This window comes from Pezoporus wallicus, unplaced genomic scaffold (genome assembly GCF_028554395.1).
Source record: "Pezoporus wallicus isolate ANWC-B61680 ecotype Strahan unplaced genomic scaffold, APGP_CSIRO_Pwel_v1 contig_4131, whole genome shotgun sequence".
Taxonomy (NCBI): Eukaryota; Metazoa; Chordata; class Aves; order Psittaciformes; family Psittacidae; genus Pezoporus; species Pezoporus wallicus.
In genome coordinates this window covers 1,381,021-1,408,940 of record NW_026641950.1, presented here as the reverse complement: position 1 = coordinate 1,408,940, position 27,920 = coordinate 1,381,021, and the positions used below count along the sequence as shown (strand labels likewise).

General features: G+C 39.5%; 1 protein-coding gene across 1 annotated transcript; it reads left to right on the top strand.

Annotated features, from left to right (window-relative positions):
- Positions 1-61: 61 nt before the first annotated feature.
- On the top strand, positions 62-15,530 carry GGH (gamma-glutamyl hydrolase). Its single transcript, XM_057426129.1, has 9 exons — positions 62-203; positions 797-911; positions 2,190-2,240; positions 5,420-5,504; positions 8,736-8,874; positions 9,769-9,875; positions 9,977-10,067; positions 11,347-11,484; positions 13,489-15,530. The coding sequence occupies exons 1-9, from the start codon at positions 62-64 to the stop codon at positions 13,608-13,610; spliced, it is 990 nt and encodes a 329-aa protein (XP_057282112.1). The 3' UTR covers positions 13,611-15,530.
- The last annotated feature ends 12,390 nt before the right edge of the window (positions 15,531-27,920 follow it).

Sequence of the window (27,920 nt, the reverse complement as noted above, 5' to 3'; positions counted from 1 at the left end):
CGGCGCAGGACTGAGGTGGTGGCGGAGCGGTTGGTGCTGGCAGGCAGCGGGCGACGTGGTTATGGGGCGCCTCGCAGGGCTTTCTGCCGGCCCGGCAGCCCCCCTGCTCCTGCTACTGCTCTTGCTCTGGCTCCGCTGCGCCGCCGCAGCCTCCGTCGTGCTGTACGGCCGCCTGGCGAGGGGCAATGAGAGGCCCATCATTGGTAAGGGGCGGGTGGGGGGCTACCGGTCGGCCCGAGGGTTGCCTTCGCTGTCCTGGCGAGGGAACCCAAACCGGCGTTTACTGTGAGGGTGGTGAGGCCCTGGCACAGGTTATCCTGAGAAGCTGTGACTGCCCCATCCCTGGCAGTGTTCAAGGCCAGGTGGGACAGGGCTTTGAGCAACCTGGTCTAGTAGAAGGTGTCCGTGCTCATGGTAGGGGGTTGGAACTGGATGAGCTTTCTACCCAAACCATTCTATGAAACCCTGTCAGTTTCTGTGTGGAGTGAGTATGGGTTTGGTTAAAGCTTTTATCAATAATGTTACACTATATATACCTTTTTAAAAAATCTTAACTATAGCTTATCCAAAAGGAGCTGTAGTACTGAATAATTAAAGTAGAGAAGGTGAGTCTTAGGTAATATGTTTATTTGGTGCCTTGTGACTAGGCATCGTAATTGATACCCCAGTGTCTCAGTGTTTGGAATTCCTTCAGGTGGTAAATGTTACGCATGTAGGAAACTGGAGTTTAATTCTGTTTTAAGTGTGTAGCATTTCCTGTTTGTATAGCCCTAATTTTCTGTCTTGGATCCTTCAGGAATATTGGCACAGGAGTGTCACTTTGATAAATTCCACAGATTTGGAAGTTCCTATATTGCAGCTTCATACGTGAAGTTTTTGGAATCTGCTGGTGCCCGAGTTGTGCCAATAAGGTAGATTTTTATATCCTTACAAGTGGGTAATAATTGTTTAACTTAACGGTATTATCTTAGAGCCCAGAAAGCAGTTGTGCTGCTTTTGAGAGTGTTTAAAGCTCCTCGAAGACTATTTGAAGATACCACAATCTGCAGGGAGCTTTAGAAGCAAACAGAATAAAAGGCTGAAACATGCTATTATTGAAACATGTTATATGTAAGAAGAAATATTAAAAATTACATTTATTTGAAATGACTAGGTTTTTACCTGTAAAATTGCCCTCCAGAGTTTGCATCCCTAGTTTTTTGAAGTTAGGTATATTCAGTTTAATGTGTAGTACCCCACAAACACACGTAGGTATCTAGATACATACATATTGTCTGTCACATTGTGTAGTCCTAGAATTCAAGTAATGGAGAAAGGCTGTCAGTACTCCTTGAAGAAACCAAAGTCCAGTTCTGCTCAGACTGTGGGTTGCTACGTCCATGTGGTGTTTTATGTTGGTTGTTGGTTAAAATTAGCAAAGTAACAGAACTGGCAATACTTGATAGCCAACAGCTATAAAATAGTAAACCTACTGAAATAAAATGTTAAAATTGTAATTGTCAGAACTTAATACTAATGAGCTGCAGAAAATTACAGTAGCATGTATATACATAGTCAAATAAGAGCACCAGTTAAGTGTCAGAATTAGAAGCAATGTTCCTCACGCGGCTGGTAGAGCTTTTATAATGTTTGCAGACCAGAAGCTTCATCCATGAATGGAGGCTTCTAAATCTGGCAACAAAGTTAGATCTAGCAAAGCTGAACTCTTTGAATATACCCAGTGTATCAGTTCTGCAAGGAGTGTTTCCACCTTGCTGGTTTGCTGACATTTTGCCGATGCTGAGGACTTTCTCATCTTCGCACCTCTTAACTACATCTTTGCTGAAGAATGGGTGTGACCTACTGTTTGCAGCTCTGCCCTACTGGGAATCAATTGGAAACCGGAGTTGCCAGTCTGCAGGAAATAATAACCATACCATTCATATAAATGTCAAATTTAACAAGTGCCTTCAAAGGGGTCTCTTAGTATCTAATCTTGAACTGTACCTGACAGGGCCCTATTGTCAATTCTGTGGGTTGCACTCTTTCAAGCTGAATGTTTTGTTTGATTTGGGTCTGTTTTATTCTGTTGAAAGCATGCTTTCTAAATGTTTTCTGTGTCCCACGTTTCTGATCAATAATGATGACATTTTTGTGGTTAAGTATACATTTTTCATATGTATTCTGTAACTATTTTCTTGGTGTTTCAGATTAAATCTTTCAGATGAAGAATATGATAAAATATTCCACTCTATTAATGGGTAAGTTTTGAGCACTGTTTTTTTTGTTGAAAGATGTGATAGTTCTGGTATTGAGCTTTGCTGTATTCCCAAGAACACTTCCTGCTCTCTTGAGAGGTTGTGCCGAGTGCTTCAGACACATAAATACTTTCAAAGACAGAGCACTATTTCGTCCGATGTCAATCTACTGCCTTTCCTTCCTTGACGGGCACATGTTAGATAATCTGCAACAGTGCCAAGGCTCATCCTGACATTTGCCTGTGCTTATCTGCAGGCAGAGCGAAGTGGCATTATAGTGGTTAACAAGTTTATGAGTGAAAACCCCACTTCTTTGTTAATTCTTTCCTCTTCCTCATTTGAGTGGTCATGTTAATGTTAATATTTAATAGCACTTGCTAGGTGTTTCATCCCTGTTCTTACCTTTGCTTGCTTCTTCTGCTCCTTCCCTTATCTCTGCTATCACAGAAGTTTCTCTTTTACAGTCTCTTCTACCCTTTTCTGTATGGGTGCTTTCTCTTGTTGCTTGAATGGCCTGTCTTTGCCTGTCATGGTTCTGCGGCTTAGGTCTTTGTTGGACAAATATTCTAACTTTCCAGCTGCCCTATGGCATGTGTTCTTCCTCTATTTCAAGTGTGAGATAATGTGATCTAATTTAACACAGTTTAATTGTGGACTAAACAAAGCCAAAACCTTTTATGTTTTCCTGGTGCTAAAGTGGACTTCGGGAGAGTTAAATCAGCTGATGCTACATTCACAGGCTTGATTGTATGTAAGCCTGTAGCATGTGGTTGAGCTACTTGTAGTCTTGAGATCAGCATCTTAAACCATGAATGTTTTTGTTAAGTTTACGCATATACTAGAATGTTAATCAACATGTATAAAACTTTTAGATTTAGCCCCATGGCTGGCTGGGGCGAGTATTGTCCTCTTATGCTCCACATCATGACCTGTACACTAAGACATGGGTCTTTACAGTCTTGTGGCATAAGCAGATGTAAGACAGTGACATTTTCTCCCCATGTGGCTTCTCATGTTGGAGACAAAATGAATAATTTCATCCCTTTCTTATGGCTGCCAGCCTCTCTTTGGTTGCTGGAAGGACTTGTACCAATGGGGTCTCCCATTCTTTCTACCTCACCACCTACCTTGATGCAGAAGAGGGTGTTAGGCAGTTAGATCCAGTTCCTCTATACTTCTGTCTTTGCAATGGCTGGCGTTTTGATTTGTGCTGTGTAGGTGGGTAAGGCCACTCTAGATTTCCTCTTATTGCCCTCCTCTGTCAGCTAGTGACTTCCACAGCACAGCTGTGTGTAAATAACAAAAAAGATCCTTTGAGGGAAGGACTTTCCACTCTGTGGAAACTTAATAAAGGCGATACCTTGATATTTCATGTTGCAGGAGCTGAGCTCCAGGTTCTTTGCAGTTGAAAATTATTTACTTACATCACCACTTTCTTAAAATCATGAAATTTACAGTCTTAGAGACAGAATATTGTGAATATAGCAAGGTACTCCTGGGATAGACTTTGAAATGCAGTGTATGTCATCAGCTTTAGCCAGTTAGAGATACGGGAATACAGGTAGTTGCATTTCAATCTGCTTATGGCAATGTCAAGCCATTATCATTGCTATTTAATGGGTTACTTCCTTTTAGCATTAGCAGAAATGACAGTTGTTTTTCCTAATTAGTATTGACCAGTTTTTGGTTTGAACAAAAGGAACAGGTGAAGTAAGTTTTCCACTACTTCCAGGTAAGGATCACGTTATTTGTCTAATTTACAGAGATTATAGATCTCTGTGGAAATCTATAATCTGATCTGTTCTGAAAATATCTTCAGCTGTATTAATTTTCTGTATTGGCACTGGAGAGTAATCTGATGGCAGGGGGGTTGGATCTTAAAAGTCCTTTCCAACCCTAACTATTCTGTGATTCTATGAATACTGCTCTACTTTTTCGCCAAGTATTTGGTGGCTTTTGTGTGATTTTGTGCATCATTTACCTTAAAATAAACTGAGTCACAATGGTATAAATGCGCACTCAAATGCTGAGGATCATTTGAGGTGTTAGTTGTTTCTAGGTGCATGTGTCTCACTGATACAGGTTGCCATTTCCAGAGCACAGAAGTGTAGAGAAAATCCTTCAGCCATTTTGGTGAAAAATCAGCAACTGGTGGATGTGGCTTGAGTAAATCTACTTGAGGTTCTTCCCCAGTGGGTTAGGGAGTGCTCATACATTCAGTTCTGTTGGTTCTGTGGCTGCTGTTTCAGTTACAGCCGGAAGAGACTTCCCTTATTACACATTACTGCCTCTGATAGTACTTGATTACTTTCCATGTCATCATGCATACATGTGAAAAAGACTGCACTGTGTCTTTTTCTTTTGTGGTGTTTGGGTCTGGGGAGTGACACAGAGAATAGCTGTTGCTGATTATTTACTGTAGTGGAAAAAGCTTGTGCACTGTTTCTTTGAAATTGTCCCTGAGATTGTTTTATTGTCTTCAGCTACATCAGATTCTGTGTAGCCAAACATACTTTTTCTTCCTTTTTAATAGGAACTTTTGAACTGTGTTGTCTGCAACAGGAAGATTACTCTGTCAGGGCCACAGCTCTTCAGTTCTTCACTGAAATGGAACAGGATGAATCAAGTTCAGGGTCAGGATTTTAAAGTGGTAGGCAGAGCCAGCTAAGAGTCAGGACAGGATCTGATGGAGTCATGGGGTGCAACCCTTTTACATGCCAGCTGAAATCTGTATGCTTTGTGTATTTTCTATTTACTCTCCTCTTCCTTACATTGCAATAGGCTTGGTCACTGCTTTGTAATAGTTACTATTCTTCAGTAGAAGAACACTAAGATTTAGGATATGAATAAGTTAAAGACTAAGACACCTAAACTTTGCTGTCTATGTGTGTGACAGCTGTCTAAACTCCTGTAATTAATGTCATGCTAGTCTGTAGAGCCAGTGGAGCCTAATTGGCTGACCAGCCTACTGACTTAGGTTTCTGCTGTAGAAAAGATGTTTGACTTTTCTGACTAGATCCCTGGAAGCTTAGATGACTATCTGAAGATTTCTGAAGTGTAGGTGTCTAAATCTAGACCTGAATCCTACCCTTAAAACCACTATCAGACCTTTCTCTGTGTACATTGTCCAGCTTTTAGTTTAATCGCCATTGCTAATCAGACTCTTGAATGTTGCCTTTCAGGGTACTTTTTCCAGGAGGCGGTGTGGATCTTAAGACTTCAGAATATTCCAGGGTTGCTAAGATATTTTACCACAAGGCGTTAGAGGTAATTACTAAGGAACAGTCTGTTCTTGTATTGTCACTGTTCAGAGATCAAAGTGACAGGGAGGCTCATATTTTCATAACTCTGCATTGGCATCAGTGTGTTAACTGTAGGCCCAATAATAAGTAGCTCGTAGCTGGCTTCTACATAAAAAAAAAATCATTTAATAGCTTAAGATTCAGACTTCTGGAGCCCTCTCCTGTTATATCTTGCGTCATGGTCTTACACTCTCAATTTCTTCAGGTGAAAACAGTATTGTTTATTCATTGTACCTGAGGCTTATGGCTATGTGGAACTTGCAATAGAGTAGCAGTAATGCCTTCAGAAAGTGCAAATTATCCTTTGACATTAAATGTTGAACAAAGATATACATAAATGTTATAATTTGTATAAGTTTCATGACTAAAGTTTGAACTCGGAATTCTAGACAGATTCTCAAACCAATTTACAATAATAGAACATTAAGACCTCCCTTCGCCAGTATGTTGCAGCTAGTGAAACACCTTTATTCTTACTTACCTATAAGTAGATTTAAATATATCTTCAGATGTGCAGATATGGGGTCTACCGTTTTAGCTATTTCTTTGCATTGGTAACTGTAAATATAGCACATTTTTAAAGCAAACACTAGCTTCATTTACAGCATGAAGTAAGGTAGGAAGAGCACTTGAGAGGTTATCTGAATTGTAAATATTCATATGATCATTAGCTTCATTAAGAAAAAGACTGAATATCTAGGAAAGCTGTTTATTTCAAAGAACATGAGGAAGGCTTTGAATCCTACCGGACATTTAATTCTCTTAGAGCATAAAAGGTGAAGTTTTTTTCAGTTACTAATAAAGACATTTTGAAGTAAAATTTGCATTGTGGAAAGGCATGGAGATTTGCTGAGCTTTATATACAATCCCTATGATTTGTTAAGGATCTTCTGTATTGAAATAGCATAAAAATGTAATTTTTCTTCCTTTTTTTCCTCTGTACTGGCTTTATTTTATTTTCAGTTAACATTGATTAAAATAGTCACAGAAGTCATATTTTGGAAAAATTTGCCCAATTCTAAAGGCAATTATGAGCAGTGTTTAAGCAGTTACTGTGGTAGAAGCGTTCATCAGCAGGAAAGAATTCCTCTTCTACCCTTGCTGCTGACTTCCCAACAGCAGACAAGGAAAGCACAGGCAGTGGTATTTGCAGGACCAGTCAGCTGCTGCAGTTCAGTGATTAAGTTTCCTGCTGTTCACTTCCTGTGACCCGAATAGTGTTCTTTTATCTGTTTTCATTCGTGGTGATTGTTTGTCTGTTGCCTTAAACCTGAATCTTGCAAAGGCTGTCTCGCTTCTACGTGGGACAGTCTCATTTGTCTTTTTGAAACTGCTCATTGTGTGAAGTGCGGCCTGTGTCTTGGTATGCAGTACTGGGGCAAGGGGTTCTTGTGGTTTGCAGTCCTATTATGAAATTTTATTGACATTGCACAATGATTAACTCAATTGTATATGTCGTAATTTTATGATCAGAGTGGCAGGTTTGTTAGATGGTAGGTGTACTTCAGGTGAGTGAAAGGCAGAAAGTAATTTTCAGTTCATCATAGGTAACCCTTACTAATAAGTCAGGGTTGTTTTTTTTTTCCTGTGTTTTTTGTGCTAATTGTGTGTTTTGATTTTCATCTTTTGAGACTTAATCGGGGTTATAAAATACTGGCAGCTTTATTGATATAAGGTAAGCTACACTAGGCAACAGTATATTGTCAGGTATGGAATTGATTGAATTTTATGGTTTTTAAAAATGTATGAGGGTTTGTTTTTTATTTGTTTGCACATGTTCACAATGAGAAATGATGTGGTCTGGCTTTGCCTCAACATGAACAGAGCATGTGAAATGCTAATCCCCATTCAAGTCAATAGAATTTTACTAGCTAGGCAAAACCCCAAATGAAATACTGCTTTCCAGCTTTTAAATTAGTTCTTAAAATGTGATGTCTTGGGTGTTGTTTAATACATGCTTAGCCTACAGGCTAATGTTTATTGAAAAAAAAAAAAGGAGGGGAGCAGGGGAGCACGAAGTGTTATGGTTCAGTTGTAGTAGTTACTAAACTGTAGTGTATTTTTTGTCTTTAGTGGCTTTGTTCCTCACTTACATGAAAGACAGGCGGTATTGCAAGTCCTGTGTCTAGCTATGCATGATGGGTAGTCATGAAGACTGCAGTACTATTGGCCTTCTTTCTGTAAACCTTCCATGTTTTGCTCTGAGAAGTAGTTATATGGGCTTTTATTACCATGCTACCAGTAATGCAGTAGGGTAACATTTTTATTCTAAGCCTATAGTTTCGGCTCTCTCAAAAAAGGCTTTTGAGCTGTAGCTCATAGGGATGTGTGGTGTGATGCGTTATGCATAACCTAAAAATGTTTAGAAACAAATTAAGAAAAACTACTGATATTTCACAAAGCCAGGAGTTCTGAAACGTCTCAGCCTCTAACATGCGATTACTACCAGGAATAAACCATACAATAATGGAGATTTTCATTGTGTGTATGCACTGTCCTTAGTGAAGTGACAGGAAGCTAGTTGTGTTCTCTTTTTGCTTTCCTTTTCTCCTTTTTTACTTTCTTCTCTTGTTTTTGCACTTGCCTATCAATTCTTATTCTTTTGAAAGTGATTATCACTTTTTTATGCCGTTTAAACTCACAATTTATCTTTTTGGAGCACAGCTCCAAACCTGCTAGTTAAACAAGCATACAAGCATGTTACTTAAACTGTAGCCGTGCTAGTAATAGGATTTATGTTTTCTTAATTCAAATGGGTGGGCACAGGCATTCAGACATTGCAAATGGCCCTTGAATGTGATCATAACATGTTTCATATAAAAGTATGAATTGAGTAAGCTTTCCCTCAAGATGGTGACAGGCTGGTTTGTGTCTCTTCTGATTGCCTTCTTTGCTGCTCTCAGTATTACTTACTGGTAGAAAGAACAGTCAAACTGCTATCATTGGGCTCAGTTTACTGCTTCAACAGACATGTATAATCCCGTAGTCTTCATATTTCAGGAGAAAAGCTAAGAGAGTCTGTTTGTTTCAGTTCTAATTGAACTGTTAACAGCTAATTTAGTAGCAGTTGTACTACTGCAGTAGTTTTATCTGTCACCTACACAAGAAAAAGCAAAAAGAGTAGGAAGTTCTCTTCAGTCTTCTTTCTATAAATCTTCAGTGCTTTTTCCTTATGTTGTTGTTTTTTATTTTGAAGGCTAATGATAAAGGAGATTATTTCCCAGTATGGGGAACATGTCTTGGACACGAAGAGCTTACGTATCTCACAAGTGGCAAAGTTTTGCTTGTTAATACCAAGACAAATGGTTTTGCACTCCCTCTGAACTTTACCTCAGGTGAAAAATCTGTTACATCTCCTGTCTGAGTTTTGCTAAGAGGTCTTGTGTTTTGTTTGTAATAAATATGCAGTGGTGAATGTTTGGGAATTTTCTAATTATAATCTTGTTAAATTGTTTCTTAATAAATTGCCATAACTGTTTTCATAATGTCAGTGCAAATCTATCACTTGTAAAGCAGAGATGTGAGCACAAACCATTTGAAACCAACAGCAGTCAGCGAAAACCACACTTGTAGCTCTTTGAGTCATTTGATAATTTGGACCTACAAAAATAATGTGGGTTTAAGTTCCTTTTTTGTTACAGAGTTGAATAAAATTCATTGGTCCAAAACCTGTCAAACTCTGAGAGCAGGTGATTATAAATTTTTCAAATTGCATCTTTCCTAATGATGAATATTAGCATTGTTGTTCCACTTCTACAGTATTGAAATCGGTGAGAACCTGTAAGACAGAGCTGTGCCACTCAGCAACACTGGTAAAATATGGGATCTCTGTTGCTACTTTATCCTTTAATTTGTGAGTAATACATCTGTGGACCATGTAGCATTCACAAATTCTGTCATTTGTGCTCATTGTGAATGGAAAGGTCACGAAAATGAGTGGCAAAGAATGATACTTGTTTTAATGGGAACTTTAGGTAGCATTAATGTTGGGTCCTCTCTGGGACAGAACTGGAGGACAGTGGTAACAGCATATTGGAAATCTGTTGTAGTTATTTAACTGATTTTCCTTGCAGCATATTCTAAAATCATAAAGTTATACTACAAATAAAAGTTTACTTTAATGCAGTGTTTCATTAAATTTGTCTCCTGCTCAGTATTAATCCATGCAACAGACTGCTGGCAGCTTGGGTAATGGATAATACCCTTTTTTTCATTTTTATTTCTAACAGCTGCAAAAACCAGTAGATTATTCAAGAATTTCCCCGATGATGTATTACATGCACTTGCTACTGAGCCATTGACATCAAACTTTCATATGTGGAGCCTTTCCCTGGAGGTATGTGGTCATTTTATTTCCTGAACAAAAATGCTTTTGCTTTGTTAAAACTAGAAATAAATGAGCAAATAACACATCTTTCTCCTGATTCCTTATCACAGAATTTTACAAAGAATGAAGAGCTTCATAATTTCTATAATGTTTTGACCACTAACATGAATGATCAAGTGGAGTTTATATCTACCATGGAAGGTAGGGAAATGAATTTTCTTTGTAAACTGACTGTGACAAACTAGTTCTTCAGAGGTGTTGCGGCATTGATGTTAGCTTGTACTACAAGCTTGCTGTTAGAACAGCAGGGTGAGTGTCAGGCCTGTCAGTGCTCTAGCTATGAGCAGCATACTCTGTGTGCAGGGATATTTTATCTTTTGAGTTCATATCTGTGAGACTAATTAATTACTTCTCTTACCTGCTGTTCCCCTTTCAGATGTGCTGGTACACTTTAGCACTAGAATATGAGTCCTGTGATGTTAAGTGTACAGCACTCATCCTGAAGTAGTTTAATCCCTCTGCAGTGCAACATGCCTCTGTTGAACCTTGCTTTCTGTCTGTCTGCTTTTGCTTGCATTCTTGTGATGCTCTGTATCTGTTTGTTGTACTGCAAGAACAGTTCAGAGTACTGAGGTAATAGCAACCTTCCTCACTGCTTTAGCAGCAATGCTGATAATTGCCTCCACTAAAAGCCTTTTTTGTTACTTACCTTGTGTTGCCTGCATTTTGCACAAGGTTTGCTGAGATCAAGAGGCAAGTTAGCTCTTTAGGGAGTGGTTTATCTTGATCAGTGCGCTACTAGCAGCTCTACAGTAAGGCTCAGCTGTCCACCCGTGGGATTCTTCTGTATGGCCTACTGGCTGTTTCCCAGAAGTAAAGAATAGCAATTTGATCAGAAAACCTGATTAGCCTAATGACAGGCATCTCATGTGCCTGCAAGCCGTTTATCACAGAGCAGTCATTAGCTGCTGTGCTGCTCTTCTCTGTAAGAGTTAAGGACTGGCTTCCGCAGTATGTCAGCCCTGGCACAGAGCAGATGGGAGCTGCCCCTGGATTGACTGGGCCTTTGAAGAGATCCTAAGACTTGGATCTGTCCCATGGAACTGCCAGCAATATCCTGTGTGGCAGTGAATATTGTATGTTGAGTGATGCTGGCAGTAGATGGGAAGTTTTGAGGCTGATACACTTGTAACACTATTTTTTCTAAAGCAGTGTATGTATATGTTTAATTTTGAAATGAATAATCAAAAAAAGTGGTGTACAAAAATCTTGCAAGGAATGAGACCTTTCTATTAGAATATCTGTTTTTTTTCTTTCAGTTGTACTGTGACTTAAACAGAGCTTCACCTTGCTGCTTAAGCTTTTGTTAAACTGTTGATGTGAGTTATTCGTAGCTTATTCTTTGGGTTCTTTTGCAGTAAGACTAAGTGTATAATTCTTTAGGTATAGACCTTGCTTACGTACTTTGTGTTTCTTACAGCATACAAATATCCAATTTATGGCGTCCAGTGGCATCCAGAGAAAAATCCTTTTGAGTGGAAGAGTTCACCAGGCATTCCCCATTCCCCGTCAGCTGTAAGAGCATCATATTATATAGCTGACTTCTTCATTAATGAAGGTAAAAAGTTTATCATCTATAAATGTCATTTTTTAGGGTGAAGCATTATTAAAAATCTTTGAAGATGACAGGCCTCTTTTTCAACTCTGAGAATTCAGTACCTCTCACTGCTTTCTGAGAAGATTACTCTGCAAGCTTTATAGGCTTATAAAAAAACATGGGATACTAGAAATAGAATGGCTTAGTAAAAGTGACATTAAAAGTCCAGGTATTCCACAAATTCTTCAGTGGACTAGCTGAAAAGCATTGTTTGTGCTTGACTTTCTACCATTTCAAATGATAACTTGTACATTTTAGCCTTCCTTGAGCAAAGACAATGAAATTAAAAAAATACTTTGTTCATACTTACAGCAGTTTCTTGAGTTCCAAACCGAGTTATAGTCATTCATTGTATTCTTAGTTTTGCTTGCAAAATATAAGCACCAATATTATAAATACTGCTTGGGCAGTATACAGCTGTATCAAAGGGGAGCAGTGTGGTGCCCAACAGGTATGTACTATAGACAGCACAAGAAGTTTTTTTAATTTTATAGAGCTTTTAATTTGTTTATACCCTAAGAAGCTGGGAGTGACTAATGTATAAAATATTGATAATTTATGAAACTTCTGTTCTATTTAAATAAGCAGGATATAAATACAGGAATATTCAAAGTGATAAAGCTTTCTTTATTCCTTTGTTTATACTTACTGAACCATTCTGCTAAAATAAATTTTCGTGTTTTAAATTGACTATTTATGAAATTGTCTTACCTGATTGACTGGCACTATGAAGAACATAATCAATAACCTAATTGAATTTGGTCTCTAAATTTGTTCTCTAATCAGAAGAGTCACCTAAAAAGCAAACAGTGATTTAAAAAAATGCAACTTCTGCTGACCTAGTCAGTGAGAATGGTGTGGAAATAAAAGTTTTGCTTTGTACAAGTTCAGGGCCCTTTTTCTGCATAATGTTGTCCTACTTCCCTTTGTGAAAAGGTAGCAAAATCACACAAAATGCCTTGGCAGTATCCAAGAAGTATCCAGAAGCTTCCTGTATTTTAAGAATTTTGATAAGGTACTTACAGGAGACTAAGACAAAAATAAAGGGAAAACCAGGAGAAAGTGTAGTGTGAGTCTGCCTTTTCTTTTGTAGTCTACTACTAGAACGCAGCATGTTTTCAGGTTTTGTTTGCTATGTTCACTAGTATCTGCACTCTGTATTACAGGCACAAGTAAGCTTGCTCAGGCCATTATCCAAGTAAATGTGGCAAAAAAAAAAAGTGCCAGCTCTGCTTGTAAATCCCGCTGAGCCATGGTGCCTGTGGGTTCTTTTATATATGTACACACATGTAATGAGCTCACGCGTGGTACCACACAGATGTGTCACTAGCTTTTGGAGCTGTTGACCTTCAATTCTAGTAAACTTGTGCCAGCCAGCTCTGTGTCTGCTGCCATCTCATATACCATATCATGAGCTATTATCCTTCATCACCTCTCCAGTAGGTGTACAACTGCTCCTACTGAGTGCTTCATATCTTAACGTTGCAATGAGTGATTGATGGTTTTAGCTGATGTAAGGCAGAGTGTCTTCCTTAACTTTGAAAATAAATTATGGGGTGAAAAACTGTTTTCAGCTGACAAAAATATACTCATCGATGATCACTTAATAACTAAACCATTCTGTTGAAATACCATTTTCATATCCATCTGTTCTTAATTTTAACTTGCATAGAATTGCCGATGGGATAAATCAGGCAAGGATTCAGGTTTTATTTTGTTTAATTATCTCATGGATAAATATGTTTGTACAGGCTTGGCTTTTAAATTAATAATTAAATTTCTCCCTCCCCAGTAATAAAATATGCTATAACCAGCTTTATGAAGATGCATCTTCACAGTTCTTCACGTACAAGTTACTGTAATTTCATTTGCTGTTATACTACACAGAACAACTTGCTTTGCCAGGAAAGATACTGTCAAGTAGGATAACAGTAAAGTGATCTGTATTTTTACAATGTTTTACAGCCCGGAAGAGCTTGCACCATTTTCCCAGTGAAGCTGAGGAAACAAAAGAATTGATTTATAATTATACTCCAGTTTATACAGGAACATTTTCTTCATTTCAGCAAATCTATTTTTTTGATTGAATATTGTGTCAAAGGTGCAGTGTTGCTATTTATAAATGGAATTATTTGCCAGCATTGAGTAATTAAGCTGATGTAGTGCACTGCACATGACAGAAAGCCAGCACAGTTCTTTCTTTATAATGATTTATTCTGTGTTTCTTCTGCACTTGTGGACCATTAATATAAAGTCTATATTTAATAACATAATAATTGTCTTGGAGCACACTTTAAGGGAAGCTGCAGAAAAATAGCTTTTTCTTCAAGGGAAAAGGTCTTGATTATGCTTATTAACTTGGAAGTAGTCATATTTAGTACAAGGAAAAACACTGTATTCATGTATTTTAAAATATGAGAGTTATCTTTGTAAATGTTGTGGGCTATGATAGCATGAAAGGCTTAGATGCATTGCTTAGGAAAATCCTATCCTTTTCACGTGATTTAACAAATGAGACTCTTGGGTTTGACATAAATATGTGTATGTAAACAAGTTCTTGACAGGGGCTATTTTGTCATTTGAAAAATTGACCAAAGTAGTAAGGAGGCATGACAGCAATGAGACTTTTCCCACCCCCCCCAGCCCCTGACATGCACATTATATCCCATTTGTGAAACTGTTTCTCTTGTACATTCAGCTTTGTTTTGAGTGCTTATACCTTGTGAGGCCTATATAAATAGGATGCAGTGTAAACTAGGCATTGCAAGTCTCAGGTAATATGGGTACATTTGGAGGGCATAGTTAAGTGCTGATTCCACTTTCTGTTCGTTTCAAATTCAGTTTTACATAACTGGAGCCAGCAGACAGATGAAAGATGTAGATGCCTTTTTTTTAATTATTATTTGAAAGAATATAAACCTATTTTTTTTTTCTTTATGTAATCTGACTTTTCCTGTAGCTAATAGAAATCTCTCTTTGAGTCAAGAAGTAGTTTGCCATTAACTTAAAGAGTGTGGTTTCTTTCTGCCTGGTTGGTTAGTTTAATGCAGCTAGAATTCAAACAGCAGATGAATGTATATGAGAAACTTGTTAATGTTGACATAATGTGACAATAGCAGTTGCATTTGATACCCTGTGATACGTTTTTTTTTTTATATCTTTGCTTTGTTGCACACTTAGTGAAAATTTTGCTCAGTGATTTTGTGTGGTGTCCAAAAAGGAACTAAGACGAGACAATCAAATCTAACTTTTCCTCTGTTGCACAACTTCCAAACCCTGTTAACATCTGCAGAGATTTGAAGTTTTATGAAATTCAGGTTTATACCACAGCTCTGTTTTGTAGTATGTTATACTCTCAAGTACCATATCTGAATAAAGCTGGTACGTTTCTCAGGTTTTTCAAGTGAAAGACTTTCCTCTTGTTCTTTATCATGAAACAACTGTGTAAGAGAATGTGAAATGCATTTGTTAAAAAACTAAGGAGACGCTGTGACTTACCAGAAGGATGCTTGCCAGGTAATTACTAGCTTAAACATGTGATATTGCAGGTTATTTCTGCATTTGTCAGATCAGTCAAGTTGAGTAAATGGAACTTGTTTTAATATAGGTGACTTTATTAATTTTATTAGCTGACTCCTGAGTAGAATCAAGTGTAAAAAGAGGATTACACTCTACAGTTGCATACAAATGTGGCAGCTAAGCTACTTACAAACCCAGTCCAGTCTTCTTGTTCAGGCTGAGTTCTTTGGAATATCTCTAAGAATTTGCCCAAGTAAGGAGGGCAGGATTTAGCATTATAAACAGGGATCAAACTTGTAAGTGAAGTGTCTACTAACTGCAGTGGTAGTAATTAGTTCCTAAGTCTGTAACTGTAACAATATTGTATGTAATGTGATGAGAAAGCATTGTATTTATTATGAATTTGTATGTGTTTTTTCTTAATATCTTTTATCATATAAAGCCTTATTAGATTTTTCTATGATACATGGATTAAACTTTTATTCAAGCGGATGTGTATTTTTGTTCTCATTTTAGGTACCATGGATAAAGTATTAATGGTCATTTTATAGTCTTTTATTTCTATCTGTGACAGTCAGAAGTCAGGACGCTTATGTAACCTGTGTCCACTTGGTATAGTCATGTCAGCATGGTTTTTAGGATTAACGCTGGAGAGAGAAGGAAAGGAGCCTGTGGCCACGCTCTCATCTTATTCAGAGTATGGCTGTGGGCGCAGTCATCTTGCTTGCTGCTGTGTGGGAAAAACACCCATCAGCAAAGAAACCCTGTGTGTCTTGCAGGTTATATGAAATGATCTTTAAGAAGGAAAAGCTTGAAATGGTTTTCTCATTGTACTGTACTGCTTTTATCACTAGATGGCCTACAAGAATCAGTGTTTTGTGCTATTTTGTGATCTGGTGGTGTGGTGTCTCAGAAGTTTAAAGTGACTTGTTGAGTAGAATATTTACTGTACTGTGCTATTTAATTATGTACCAGGATATCTGGGAAGTGAGAGAAGAAGGGAGGAGGCAGAATAATATTAGAATGTTTTGGTATAACTGGACATATTGGCAGCATTGCAGTGGAGAAACAAGAGTATATGAGCACAGAATTATTTCATCTGTGGTTACATCTTGTTTCCACTGAATATTTAACAGGTTTAAGCATTAGCTGGAGGTGACTGGAAAGTCATCCCTATTTTCAGGTGTTTTTTCCTCCCCTATAGCTACAGAACCTGTCTTGGTTCCCTTTTCTATATATGTGAAACTAACTCATGCAAAACAGCACAACTTACTTGAGAGGAACTGAGAATCTGAGTTTAGAAAACTTTTGCCTAGGAGGTAAGAAAGACCAGTTTGAATTCCTTCAAGTAAAGAAGAAATTACAAGGAAGAAACTTCTTTAGTGCTCTAGGTACTGAGTTAAAGAGTAAGAGTCTAATCCACAGGCTGCATTGTGGTGGTGAAAACCTGAAACAATGCACCCAAAAAAACACCACTTCCGGGGCAACAAGCTGTGCAAAATTCCCTAGCAAGGTGGTGAATCCAAAGCAGAGATTCATGTCTGAGCAAGCCATGACCCTATTCCCACTTTAATGCTGACTACCTTATTTTTAGGCTAATTTTTAACTTCTTTCCCTTTGATATTTTTGTTACCTTATTCATTGCTGTGGGTGCCATTCAGCAAGACAATATTGAAAGCTAGGCTGTGCTTGTACCAGTTCTGGGCAGATTTCCATAGAAATTAGTCGCCCGTTAAGGACATGGTGGTTCCTTTCCTGGAACAGGGAAGAAAGTATGGGGACCATTTGAACAGCCAGGAAGAACAATAATGAATGGTTTTGCTATTGTGTTTTGTCCCTGCATTGCCTTTGTGAGGCAGGAGTCCTGAGGGGAGAGAAACAGCTCTGTGTGTGTGTGAACAGGCATCTGAAGGCTGCCTGCCAATGCGCACTCAAGAATGTTTGAGTTTGAGGGAGGAGGGTGTACACAGAAGATTTCACAGTCACTTTTATCATGGTAATTAATATTTTATTTGGGGTTGGTTTCCTTCTGTGGAGTTCACTCATGTATCTGGTGGTGGTGTTATCAGAAAAGCTGTTGGAATTGGCTGGTGTTCAAGTGCCATTAAAGTTTCTAAATGCCTGTTCAAATTATTTTGGTTTGAGTACTTACATGGAAGACAGATAGATGGATACTGGGAGGTGATTGATTACCTAACCTTGTTAGCCTTGTGTCTTTTCCCAAAGCAGGGCTTTTCTTTATTTATAGGGTAAATAGCAAAGAATATCCTGCCCGGGGCCACCTGTTGATAAGGCTACTATTCCAGCTTTCATCACTTCCTCATAATGCTTATATCTGTTTCACAAAGTAAGCAGTGTGTTTTAAGAGCCAACTTTCTCAGTGAGTTCTTATACAGCAAAATATTTCCAAGACCCTTTCATTCAAAAATTGTCCAGACCATCTAAAAATAGCTGTCACTATTTGAAAGAGCACTTGACCAAGGCATTTGCTCCAAACTTCAGCGAAACCCTTCAAATTATCTTCTTTGTGATTCTTAGAATGAGCAAACATCCCTTACAACCAAGCTTCTGTAACTGAAAAGCAGAAAGCAAACAAAGCAAAAGGCCGATAGGTGTAAATTCTAGCAATTGTTGCTTCCAGTCATCAAAGCAATTGGTTTGAGTACTCCACAGGCTTCCTCTGATGATCTGGACTGGAAGGTATTTCACTGTGGTTTTGCAGTTATACGAGTCCAAGACCTGGTTTTATATGTGTAGTTTCACTTGTAAAAAAGTATTTCACATATTTCAAAGCAGTAATTTTCCTGAAGAGTACATCAGCAAAACCAGAAATCCAAAAATAGCCATTTTCTAGCTAGGGGTTTATTAGGAAATGAGTTTCTCTCTGTGACTTTCTCGAGGCATCAGGTTGTTATCAGGTTATTATCACCTGAATTCAACTTCAGACCAGGAAGTTTAAACTTCACATACCTGTACTTCACTGAGATTTACTCAGCAGCTCTCATGCTAGGCTAGCTCTTAAAGCCTGCTTTTCTCAAAAGACAATGAGACTTATAAGAATGTGACTCATTACCCAATTGCTATAATTACATGAATTACTAATTGTTAATGCTATTATTAATAAAATTTAATAATAGTATTACAGAGGAAAAACAAAGTGCAATGAATAGTTTATAGACAATTTGTGGGGTTTTTCCAAAGACTCCCTGGCAAAATGGAAGTACTCCAGAGCTTTCACCCAGACCTATTGTCACCCTGGATGGAGTTCTCGCAATCGTTCTAGGCTTCCAGATTCATCAGTAGCATTCATACTGTCGTGTCACTGATGGAGTCTGAGGAAGCCTATTTGCAGCTTCTCAAAGAAGATCTAACCATGTCTTGTATTTCTGAGGAAAACAGAGTCCTGAAGAAGTTTATTACCTGCTTTGCTTTAATTTGAGAGATTTGAACTGAATGTTTCTCATTAATATTTGCAAGAAGTGTCTCAGTCCACCCTTTCAACCAAAAGTGCCAGGAAACCTTCTGTCTCTGAACAAGTTTAGTTTGCTCTTTCTGCCAATAAACTGAAAAAGCCTAATTTTTCCCTGACTAGAGACAGAAGCTAGTTCACCCATCATCCCTAGGCTCGTAAGCTTTAATTCAGGTTTCTCAACTCCCAAGAATGAGTTTGAACACATCTCTGTAGCTTTCCCGCTTTAGTTCTTGCAGCCCACACTATTTTAGAGCTCCTTATGGAGCTTAGTTACTGTGCCATAACTTCCAGGCAGCAGTCACTACTTATTCCAGCAACAGCTGCCATAGTCTTCTGAATTTACGCCCATTCCACTTCAGATGCTTGCAAATGAGGGAACAGGCTTAATGAACACACTGAATGCTTAAGCAAACCCAGAAGTAAAATGGCCAGTGAACATGCTGGCTGGCGCCCAGCCACCTGCACTTGCCTATAAGGGAGATGCTGGAAAGGCCATGGCAGCAGCTTTGCCATCTGAAGCTGCAGCTTTGACTGTCCCAGCCGGAGCTATGGTTAGACAACCAGTACATTAATATAGATGTCTTCCATGGCCTTTTATTCTTGACTATCATCATTCTTGCCCTCCCTTCACTGCATTTGCAACAGTTCCTTAAGAAAGCTGTTCAGAATCAGTCAGCAGTTTCCTCTCTTTTCCTCCGCTTTTAGCTTCACCTTAGTGCTGTAAGTAGAGAAAAGTTATGGTACAAATGAAAATGTATCCTTATACATAAATTTTATTTTAAGAGAAGCTGATTCATGTCACATCAGCATGGGGAATACCAATCCAGGCAGTAACCCCGGTTTGAACAGCAGCGCTTGCTGAGCATCTTTTGTTCCCCCCCAGATTCCTCACTTGAGCATTTTGATGGTGGAGTCCAGGCTATTTTACAATAAACTGTTCTTTTAGCAACTGTTTTCTGCAAAGGCTCAGCGTAGGTGGTTATAGTCACACTAGGGTTTTGGTGCTAAACCACAGCGTTTAGCCTCCTTCTGTGGCTGGGCTGTCTGTGGCAATGAGGCCACCGAACTGCATGGGGGAAGAATACAAGTCATGTGGCAGCTGACGTCTGGAAGTCAGCGTTTCATGAATCACACCCAGTCTGTCATGTCTCACATTTAAACGTTTAGGAAAGTTTAGATTTCCCAAAAGCAGAGTAAGCCAAGCTCAAGGCTTGTACTCTACACTGCCACATCAGTGAGCATGGATGCGTGCACAACCATGCCATGTGTTTGTGCTGTTGACAAAAAGGATTTAAAATGATACTCAGAAAGGTCGTAAGGTGCCAAATAATATTCTTCCTTCCTTCATTCTTCATAAGCATGCACTTTGAATTCCCAGACATCCTATTTACTATCTGGGTGAGTGACACGAAGCAGATCTCTCCTGGGATCAGTTGTCCCCATGTTGAGGAGTGGGAGCATGTTTATACAATGCCATTAGGGCTAGGGTTTACTGTGGGAAGAAAAAAAAACCCTATGAAATAAAAAGCTGTCTCTAGAACAGAGCTTGATTGTCCTGTGAGTGCCTAATTACAGGACAGATAACCCCATGTGGTAAATAAAGGGGTAAACTGGCATTTTTCTTAGAGACTTTGCTGCATCCTCTACCTCATTACCACACATCATTTTTATTCCTTTAGCACAGCTTATCTCCTGCTAAGTTTGCCATGAATTCATTGCAGGTTTTTTAGCTCATGACTATAATGTTGACGAACATTATCCAGACAGATGGGTGATTAATTATATGAGAAATAATTAATTATATGAGAAATAATTAAAAAGAAACACAATCTCATACTTTCATGAGTAGAAGAATTTTTGGTAGTTTTCTTGTTCTCTGTGTCCTGTAGAAATTACTGATAAATTACGATCTAGGTACCAGGACTTCAAACCAGACAAGAAAAATTCAAGAGCTTCATTTATGCAGTTTGAAATCAGACTGGAGCACTAAAAAACAGAGGCAATTAAAATTTGGGATGTCTCCTCTGCCTGATTAAACATCTGACAAGATGTGTGACTGACACTCCTCTCCAATCTTAATTTATTTGTTTAATATTAAAAAACTCCTCAGATGTATATAAGCCATCTGCTGTTCCCAGATTCACTGAACCTTGGTATATTACATATCTGCAAAGCATTTTCATTTGATACTGTTAACTACAGAAATTTGCTCATGAAAATTTCCAGTTGAAAAAGCCAATGGTTTCTAGACATTTCTGATTATGGCTCAATCTTCTTTCCTCTGTGGTCCACAGCAGTTCTATTTTGATCATTACCACTAGGATGCAGACTGCTTTCCCACCAAATAACACTGGCCAAGCAGCAGCAGCAGCAGCCAGGCTGAGTCCTTCTCAATTCACTTGGGACACTTGACCTCATTATTTCTTTAATGCCCTGCAGAAGTCTCCACCTGGAGATGGGGCCCTTGCTCAGCGGTGGAGCAGCCTGGAACCTAGACCATGATATGGTGAATGTCATGGTCTGACAGCGCTAGGGTGATTGGGAGGGCATGGCAGCATGCAGGTAGTTTCAGATGGTGGAGCACACTATGACTGCTGATGTGGATGTCAGGCAGCCCGGGGAGGGACGTGCCGGGGGGAGCATCCCAGCTGACCACCTTGGCTCCCTGCTGCACGGCCTTCAGTGCTTCACACTGAAGTAAGATGAAGCATGGTTTAGCACTGCCCCTTCTGCTCCAGCAAGGACAGCAGAGCCCACATCCTTCCTGGGTAGAAGCAGGGTTGCAAGGAGACATGGGAGGAAGGCCAGCCTGGGTCAGCTTCATGCAGACCTACCATGCAGCTGGTGGTGCGATGCTCTCCACTCTCTGCCTTCACTTGTCTTCCTGCTTACTGTGGCTCCTGTGTGCTGGAAGCTGTTATACGTTTGTACAGCAACAAGCGTGCTGGGATTTACTGGGACAGCTGCAGTAATAGAGCAAGCATATGGAAATGAGAAAGAGCATGTCAGTGCTGTAAAAGAAACTGGCCCTTAGGTCCTGGATGCAAGCTGAAGCAAGATGCAGCAGTTGCAGTTGGTTAACACTGAGTTACTTGAGGAGTTGGACTTCTCAGTTGGCTCTTGTTTTTCTTGATTTGAACAAGTACCTGTGGCTTTCAGTCACCTGTCTGCCTGCCAGCTATAGCATCTGAATAATGTAAATCCTTAGGGATTTCTTCTCAGCCTTATGGATCAGGGCAGGCACGAAATAGCAGTGTTCATTGGGTAGCTACCACCTGACTTTCAGTGCTGATTATCAGCAGATTATCTGCCACCACCAGGAAAATGCCAGGAGAAGGGCATGAATGAGGGGAATATTTCCTAACCTGCTGCTCCAGGGACCCCATTATGGAGTACCAATTCTGTGGGCCCCTTCAAGCCCTGTGAGGAAAAAGTGGTCTTCTCTTTACGTAGAGCTGCACCAGCACTTCCCATTCACATTGCAAGAGTAGCAAGGACGTGATGCAGATGTGTGGAGCAGAGTGAGCTAGACACATCTAAAGAGGTGGATAAGCACTTGCCGAAGCTGATGCATGCAAAAGGATGGCTGTGGGAGACTATCCAAATACCTTGTTGGGTCCAGGTACAATTTATGCACTCCTGTTTTCCTCATGCTTTTCCCTTTTGCCATCTGTGCTTGTGCAGCCCTCCCTGCTCCTCATTCCTTGCAGAGACATAGCAGAAGAGTGCAGTGAAGTTAGCAAGCTGTGTATGCTACTGGCCACGCAGCAGCCTCTCTACTTTGAATTCCAGTGTTTGCATGCACAGTGCAGTATGTGCACTGCACACAGTATCACAGCCCCACAGCAAACTAAGAGATGTTGATATGATATGATGTTATAGATTACTTTACTTTTCTAAAGTCTCTCACTTTTCCCCTGTGGGAAAAAGAGACAGTTAAAGCCCAGTCCTGTAAATGACAACATGTTATTTTTAGTTGCAGAGCTCAGCTGTGCTTAATTAGTTTATCCAGCTGAAAAATGAAAAAGAAAAGCCCATGCTCTACAGCAATACACGTTCATGTGTAGCTCCTAATAACTTAAATCTTTTAATTTGTCGTAAAGAACACCCATTAATGTTGTGTGTGAAGCAAATGGCACAATCCTTTATATATAATCTGAATACTTTGTAGACAGCAGCTCCACTAAATAAAATAAGTCAAATCTGAGTTGTTTCTGTGAGCAAGTGCTACATAGCTATTACTATGCCCACTTCATAGAGGAGTGTGATACCAAGAGATTAAATATTACAGTCCATTAAGTATTATAGTGTGGGACACATGTCACAGCCACAATACAATCTGGGTCATTAGGTTGAGGTCTCACTAAGCAGGCAGTGTTGCTTCTTCAGAGAAATCCCAGTGTGTCTTCTGTTTCCCTAAGGTTTCTGTGGTGGATACAAGCAGCTGAATGCCTTGCGATTTCCTAGCACAAAGGGAAAAGGCTTGTGTTTTCTTCTCAGATTTCCAGAAAGGCTTGGACCTCGGAGTCACAGATGTGTTAATGTAAAGTAAGTAGCCACATCTACTGAGGAAGCCAAGTCTTCATTCTTCTCCAGGAGGACAAAGACATATCTACACACCATTAATTACTAATGTATGCACCCAAGCAGGTTTTCATCAGTCATTTCAAATGTCATTATAGCGGACAAGAGTGTTTTCAGAAGATAGCGTTTGGAGTGTGCATTCCGGGTAGCTCTGTGAAGTCATCTGTATGCAATTTTGAAGCAGAAACTCTATTTATTAAGGAGGCCCTACTTCCAACATGCTGGTTAATATTATGCAAAATTATATGTCATACAGAGCAGACTGAGAGTCATAATAGTTACATTGAATGAACAGAATGAATCTCGAAAGGTAGGAAGCTGGTCTTGCAATGCATTATTCATGGATGCCCAAATTAATCCCAGAAGCTGGAAATAGGGGAAGAATGTGCAATTTATAGCTTTTTTTACTCTCCAAAGATTCTGACTCCAGTAACACATTTGCTCCACATGATCTCCTTGTTAAAGCAATCTCCAGAAAGAGGATTCAGTGTGATTAGATACTTCTGTATTGTAAGTTTAAAAACTGGCACAGTTACCAACAAATGTATTTTGTTTTGCTGTAATAAACAATTGCTTCTGAACAGGAAATAACTAGTATTTTTTCTGATGAGGCTGGCATTTTAATTTATTTGCGTGTTAAGCCGTCCTTTGGGCATATGAACTTTCTGGCAAGTCAGAGAAATAAGGATGATCCCTAAATGCATCAGTAATTTTGGACTGCAGATTACTGCTCCAACAAGTGCATTCCCTGGTTAAGAGGGAGAGAACCCATCCATAGCCTTTCTAGACATAGGAAACAAAAGTATGTTATTATCTCTGAACTAGATTGCATCAAAGTCAGTGCATAACACTTCTTTTTTCAAACAACTATATTAAGAAAATAATATAAATATTCAAAATGCAAATGGTGCCTGACTTTCACATTCACTTCTGCAAAGTTAACCTACCAATGTCCTCCCCTCTGTCATGATGAAAGACTGTAGTACCTTTTAGATGAGGAGTTTTAAACTATGAGTGGTCATTTCTCATGGTTCCTGGGTGGGTTACCTTGTCTGTGGGTTAACCAGGTCACAGGAAAAATCCCAAAGACCTAACTTTTTGATTCCTCATTTCCACTTCTCGAAATAGCATGTGTGTGCCAAATTAATAAATGGTTTTGCTTTAAGTATGTTTTTGTTTTATCTAGATTTCCTTAGATACTCAGGGGCTGTTTCTAATTAATTGTATAATTTATCCTAATCATAGAATGGTTTGGGTTGGAAAGGACCTTAAGGTCATCTAGTTCCAACCCCCCTGCCATGGAATTCCATGTTAGTTATCCAGCTAAAAAGAAATAATATTTCTTCTTACTGAAGTGGAAGAGGCAAAGAGACTACTTCTTGGAATAGAAAACACTGTGTGCTTCCAGATAATGGCAGCCTACTGAAACCTTAAGCACGGAAATAGAGCTCCACAGTTTATAGGGTAGTACCAGGTTAGCTTTGGCTTATATGTTTTGTTAGTAATATATTTGCAGTAAACCATCAAATTCAACTGTTAAAAGGCGATATATTTTGCAGTGCTTAGTACTTACGTATAATTCACAGACTTGATCTCAGCACTCTGCGGTGATTGATCCCAGTGGGACTTGTGACATTTCAGCAATATGTACCAGTAAATGAAATGAACTACTCTTTTTCCTCTAATGTATTTTTGACTCTTAAGTGTGTGGTGGTATTTCTGCCACTAGCCATGAGGTGGCATAATATGCACAGCAGAACAGCAGTCAAACCTTTCACTTAATACTCCTTTGTATGTACAGAATGTTTCTTGGTGTATTAGATTTTAATGGTGAACGACAGGCTGTAAAACTAGTTGAGTTTTTAGAAACCCTACCCTTTTACAAAAGCAATGACAAAGATACATATTTGTGTGTGTGTGTTGTGGTGCTTTTCATGCTAGGAAATCAAAACTGTCATTTTGAGACTACTAAAGTATGATGTTAAAATCACAGTTCTTTTTCTTTTACCTTTTTCTTGTTGTTTGCTTTCTATCACCTAGTTTTGCTTTCAGCATGCTGCCTTTTGTAGGTCTGATATATTTATTTCCCCAAGTCTTTCTTACTTCACAGGGTTAGCCTCTTCAGGCTTCGTTTACAGAAAAGTGGCATTGGGGTTTTGGGCACAGCACAGATCAGGCAAGCACCAAGGCCAAGGCCTGGGTTTAAATGCAATTAAATTGAGGTCCCGAGCAAAGCAGGAGAGGTCCTCAATGAGATCTCCCTGGGCTGTTTTCCAGCAGACTGCTGCAGGTTGCAGAGCCCAGCGTCTGTGGCAGCCAGACCCTCCTGCTCCCCTCAGAGCTCTGGGCTCCTCTGGGTTTCCTCCAGAGCTGCCACCCAGGCACTAGGATGCGTCCTTGGGTGCTCCCATGGGCAGAGAGTGGTCTCCATAGGTGTTATTCTGGTCTTCAAACACTCCAAGGGACACTCCCTATAGCAGTCTACATACAGCCTTCTCTAAACTTCAGGGAAAACAGACTTACCTGAATTGTAAGACCTTTAGAAAACAAAACATGACTTTGAATATATATATATATTAAGAGTGGCATAGAAGGTTACCGATTATCACACACCTGAGGATCTGGCTGCCACCTCTAAGTCAGGTGGCTTTATTTGCTAAGAAAAAAAAACACATTGCAGTGTGGATTACTATCATCAGACCGTGGCTGCTTAAACAAGTTGTTGGCTTGTATTTGCCCCAGCACTTGGGACTTTCTACATGCTTGCTACCCTGGTTCTGGATACACAGATAAAGCAGGTTAAGTACACACTCATGACATTTTATTGAATAGTATGGGCCAACATGGGGAGCTGATTTGTTTGCTCACATGTAACATGGTTGTCATTCCAAGTATGTTACATCCTAGGGAATGTTGTAACACATCCTTGTATATGATGCTGTACTAGTTGGGCAGAAGATATTGTTGTGGAAAAAGAGAAATTGCGTTACTTTTGGAATCACATTCAGCCAACTCATAATTCAGCTTCAGCAAGTCTGCTTGGCACTCACTTAAGGTGTTTTGAAACTATGGTTGCATATGGCTGGTGTGGAATAAATAGGAAACCGGGACAGCAAGCTTAAAAAAATGATACGAGGTCCTAGAGGGATAAGGAAAATATGAAGACTCCTTTTTTTTTGCCTTCCTGGTACGATTTATGCATGGTTACTGTTCAGTCAGTACACTCAGAGTCTTTTGCTGGTAAGAAAACAGACCATGCAAGAGCAGCTGTTCCCCAAAGCTTTCCCATCCAGGACTGTGTTATATGACTGACCAGTAGGTACTCATATGGAGGCAGGAATTAAACCCAGATGTTTAATTCATCTAAAATCAAAGAGAAACATTTGAACTATGACTTGTGTGAAGGAAATGGAAACTGCGGTGAGAAACCATCATTTATCAGCAGTTGCTTATCAACCTGGGGAAAATTGCAAGCAGGACAGGCTAGATCTGTGCCTGTGGCTGCTAAATAATTATTGAGGGTCCTGAACAGCCTTGTGTCCCTTACAGCGAAGCGGAGTGCTGCTATTTCCAGGTCATCGGGGCTGCTCTCACATCCATCCTGTGAGCACACCATCAGCATGCAATGCAGACATAACTCTAAGGGGCAAACCCTGCAGCAGTAATCTTGATATGAAATATCTTCTTTATGTGCCTATTTTCACAGATCTGAATTCCCCGATTGTCCATAATGTGTATATTAGTTCGCTTATGACCCTCTGCAAATTAATGGCTGTTTCAGGCTGATCCACAGTTATGCTTGTAGGGACAGAGAGGAGAGACTATTTCTTTAAGGTTATATTGATGAGGGCATCCTCCACCTTATGCAGCTCTAACCCATCAAACCTCTGACATGACCTCAGGGTGCAACCCAGCCCCCCAGCTGTAAAAGTGCCAATCTGGCAGGCAGGGACCCATCAATGTGAGAGGCACTAAAGAACAAGTTTCTGTCCAAACACTGAGCATAGCAGCTAAGAGCTGAGTTTGTTTGCAAAAAAAACCATGGAAGCAACATTTTCCCAACTTGAAATTTCTTCAGTGTACAAAAGTGCTGCTAGGTTGTAATTCATTATAATTAAACCAGATGAAGCTGATACTGGAAGGAGGCAAGCCAATTAGTTTGGGATGTCAGTTTTTGTTTGCCTCTGTCAAAGTCTGTTAAAGGAACTTGATAGATTGCTGGGTTGGCTTTTTTCAACCAGGTAACTCCCATGTAAAAGACAGGCAGGAAGCCAGCTGCAGAGAAGCACATTGCAGTTGGTGTTGGAAAAAGGCTGCACCTGCCAATGTGGCACTTGGAGGTGACAACGGTGTTACGACACCACCTGAGCTGTGGACATCCATGTGGAGAGGTGAAACTCAAGATCCAGACATGGAGTAGAGCCCAGCATGGCAGCTGTGAGCAAAGACAGCCAGAACTCCATGTTGTTTATCTGATAGAGATCAACCACCATGGTTTCTTTTGGCTAAAATACACCACTTTGGGGACAGGACAACAAGGCTTTTGAGTGACCAAATTATATGTTCTCAGGATTTAAACAAGGTAGTATTGTCCCATGCTGACCAGCAACCATACCCCTACCTTCAAGTTCTAATATCCTTATTAATATATGGTAAAAACCAGGTTCTTAATGCCATCTTTTGCACTACTGAAGGCAAGCAGTTGTTAAATAAAACCAGGCATAATTCCCATGGTTTAAACTGGTAAAGTTCTATTGAAAGTTTTTTCATAGAATCATAGAATAGCTAGGGTTGGAAAGGACCTTGAGATCATCTAGTTCCA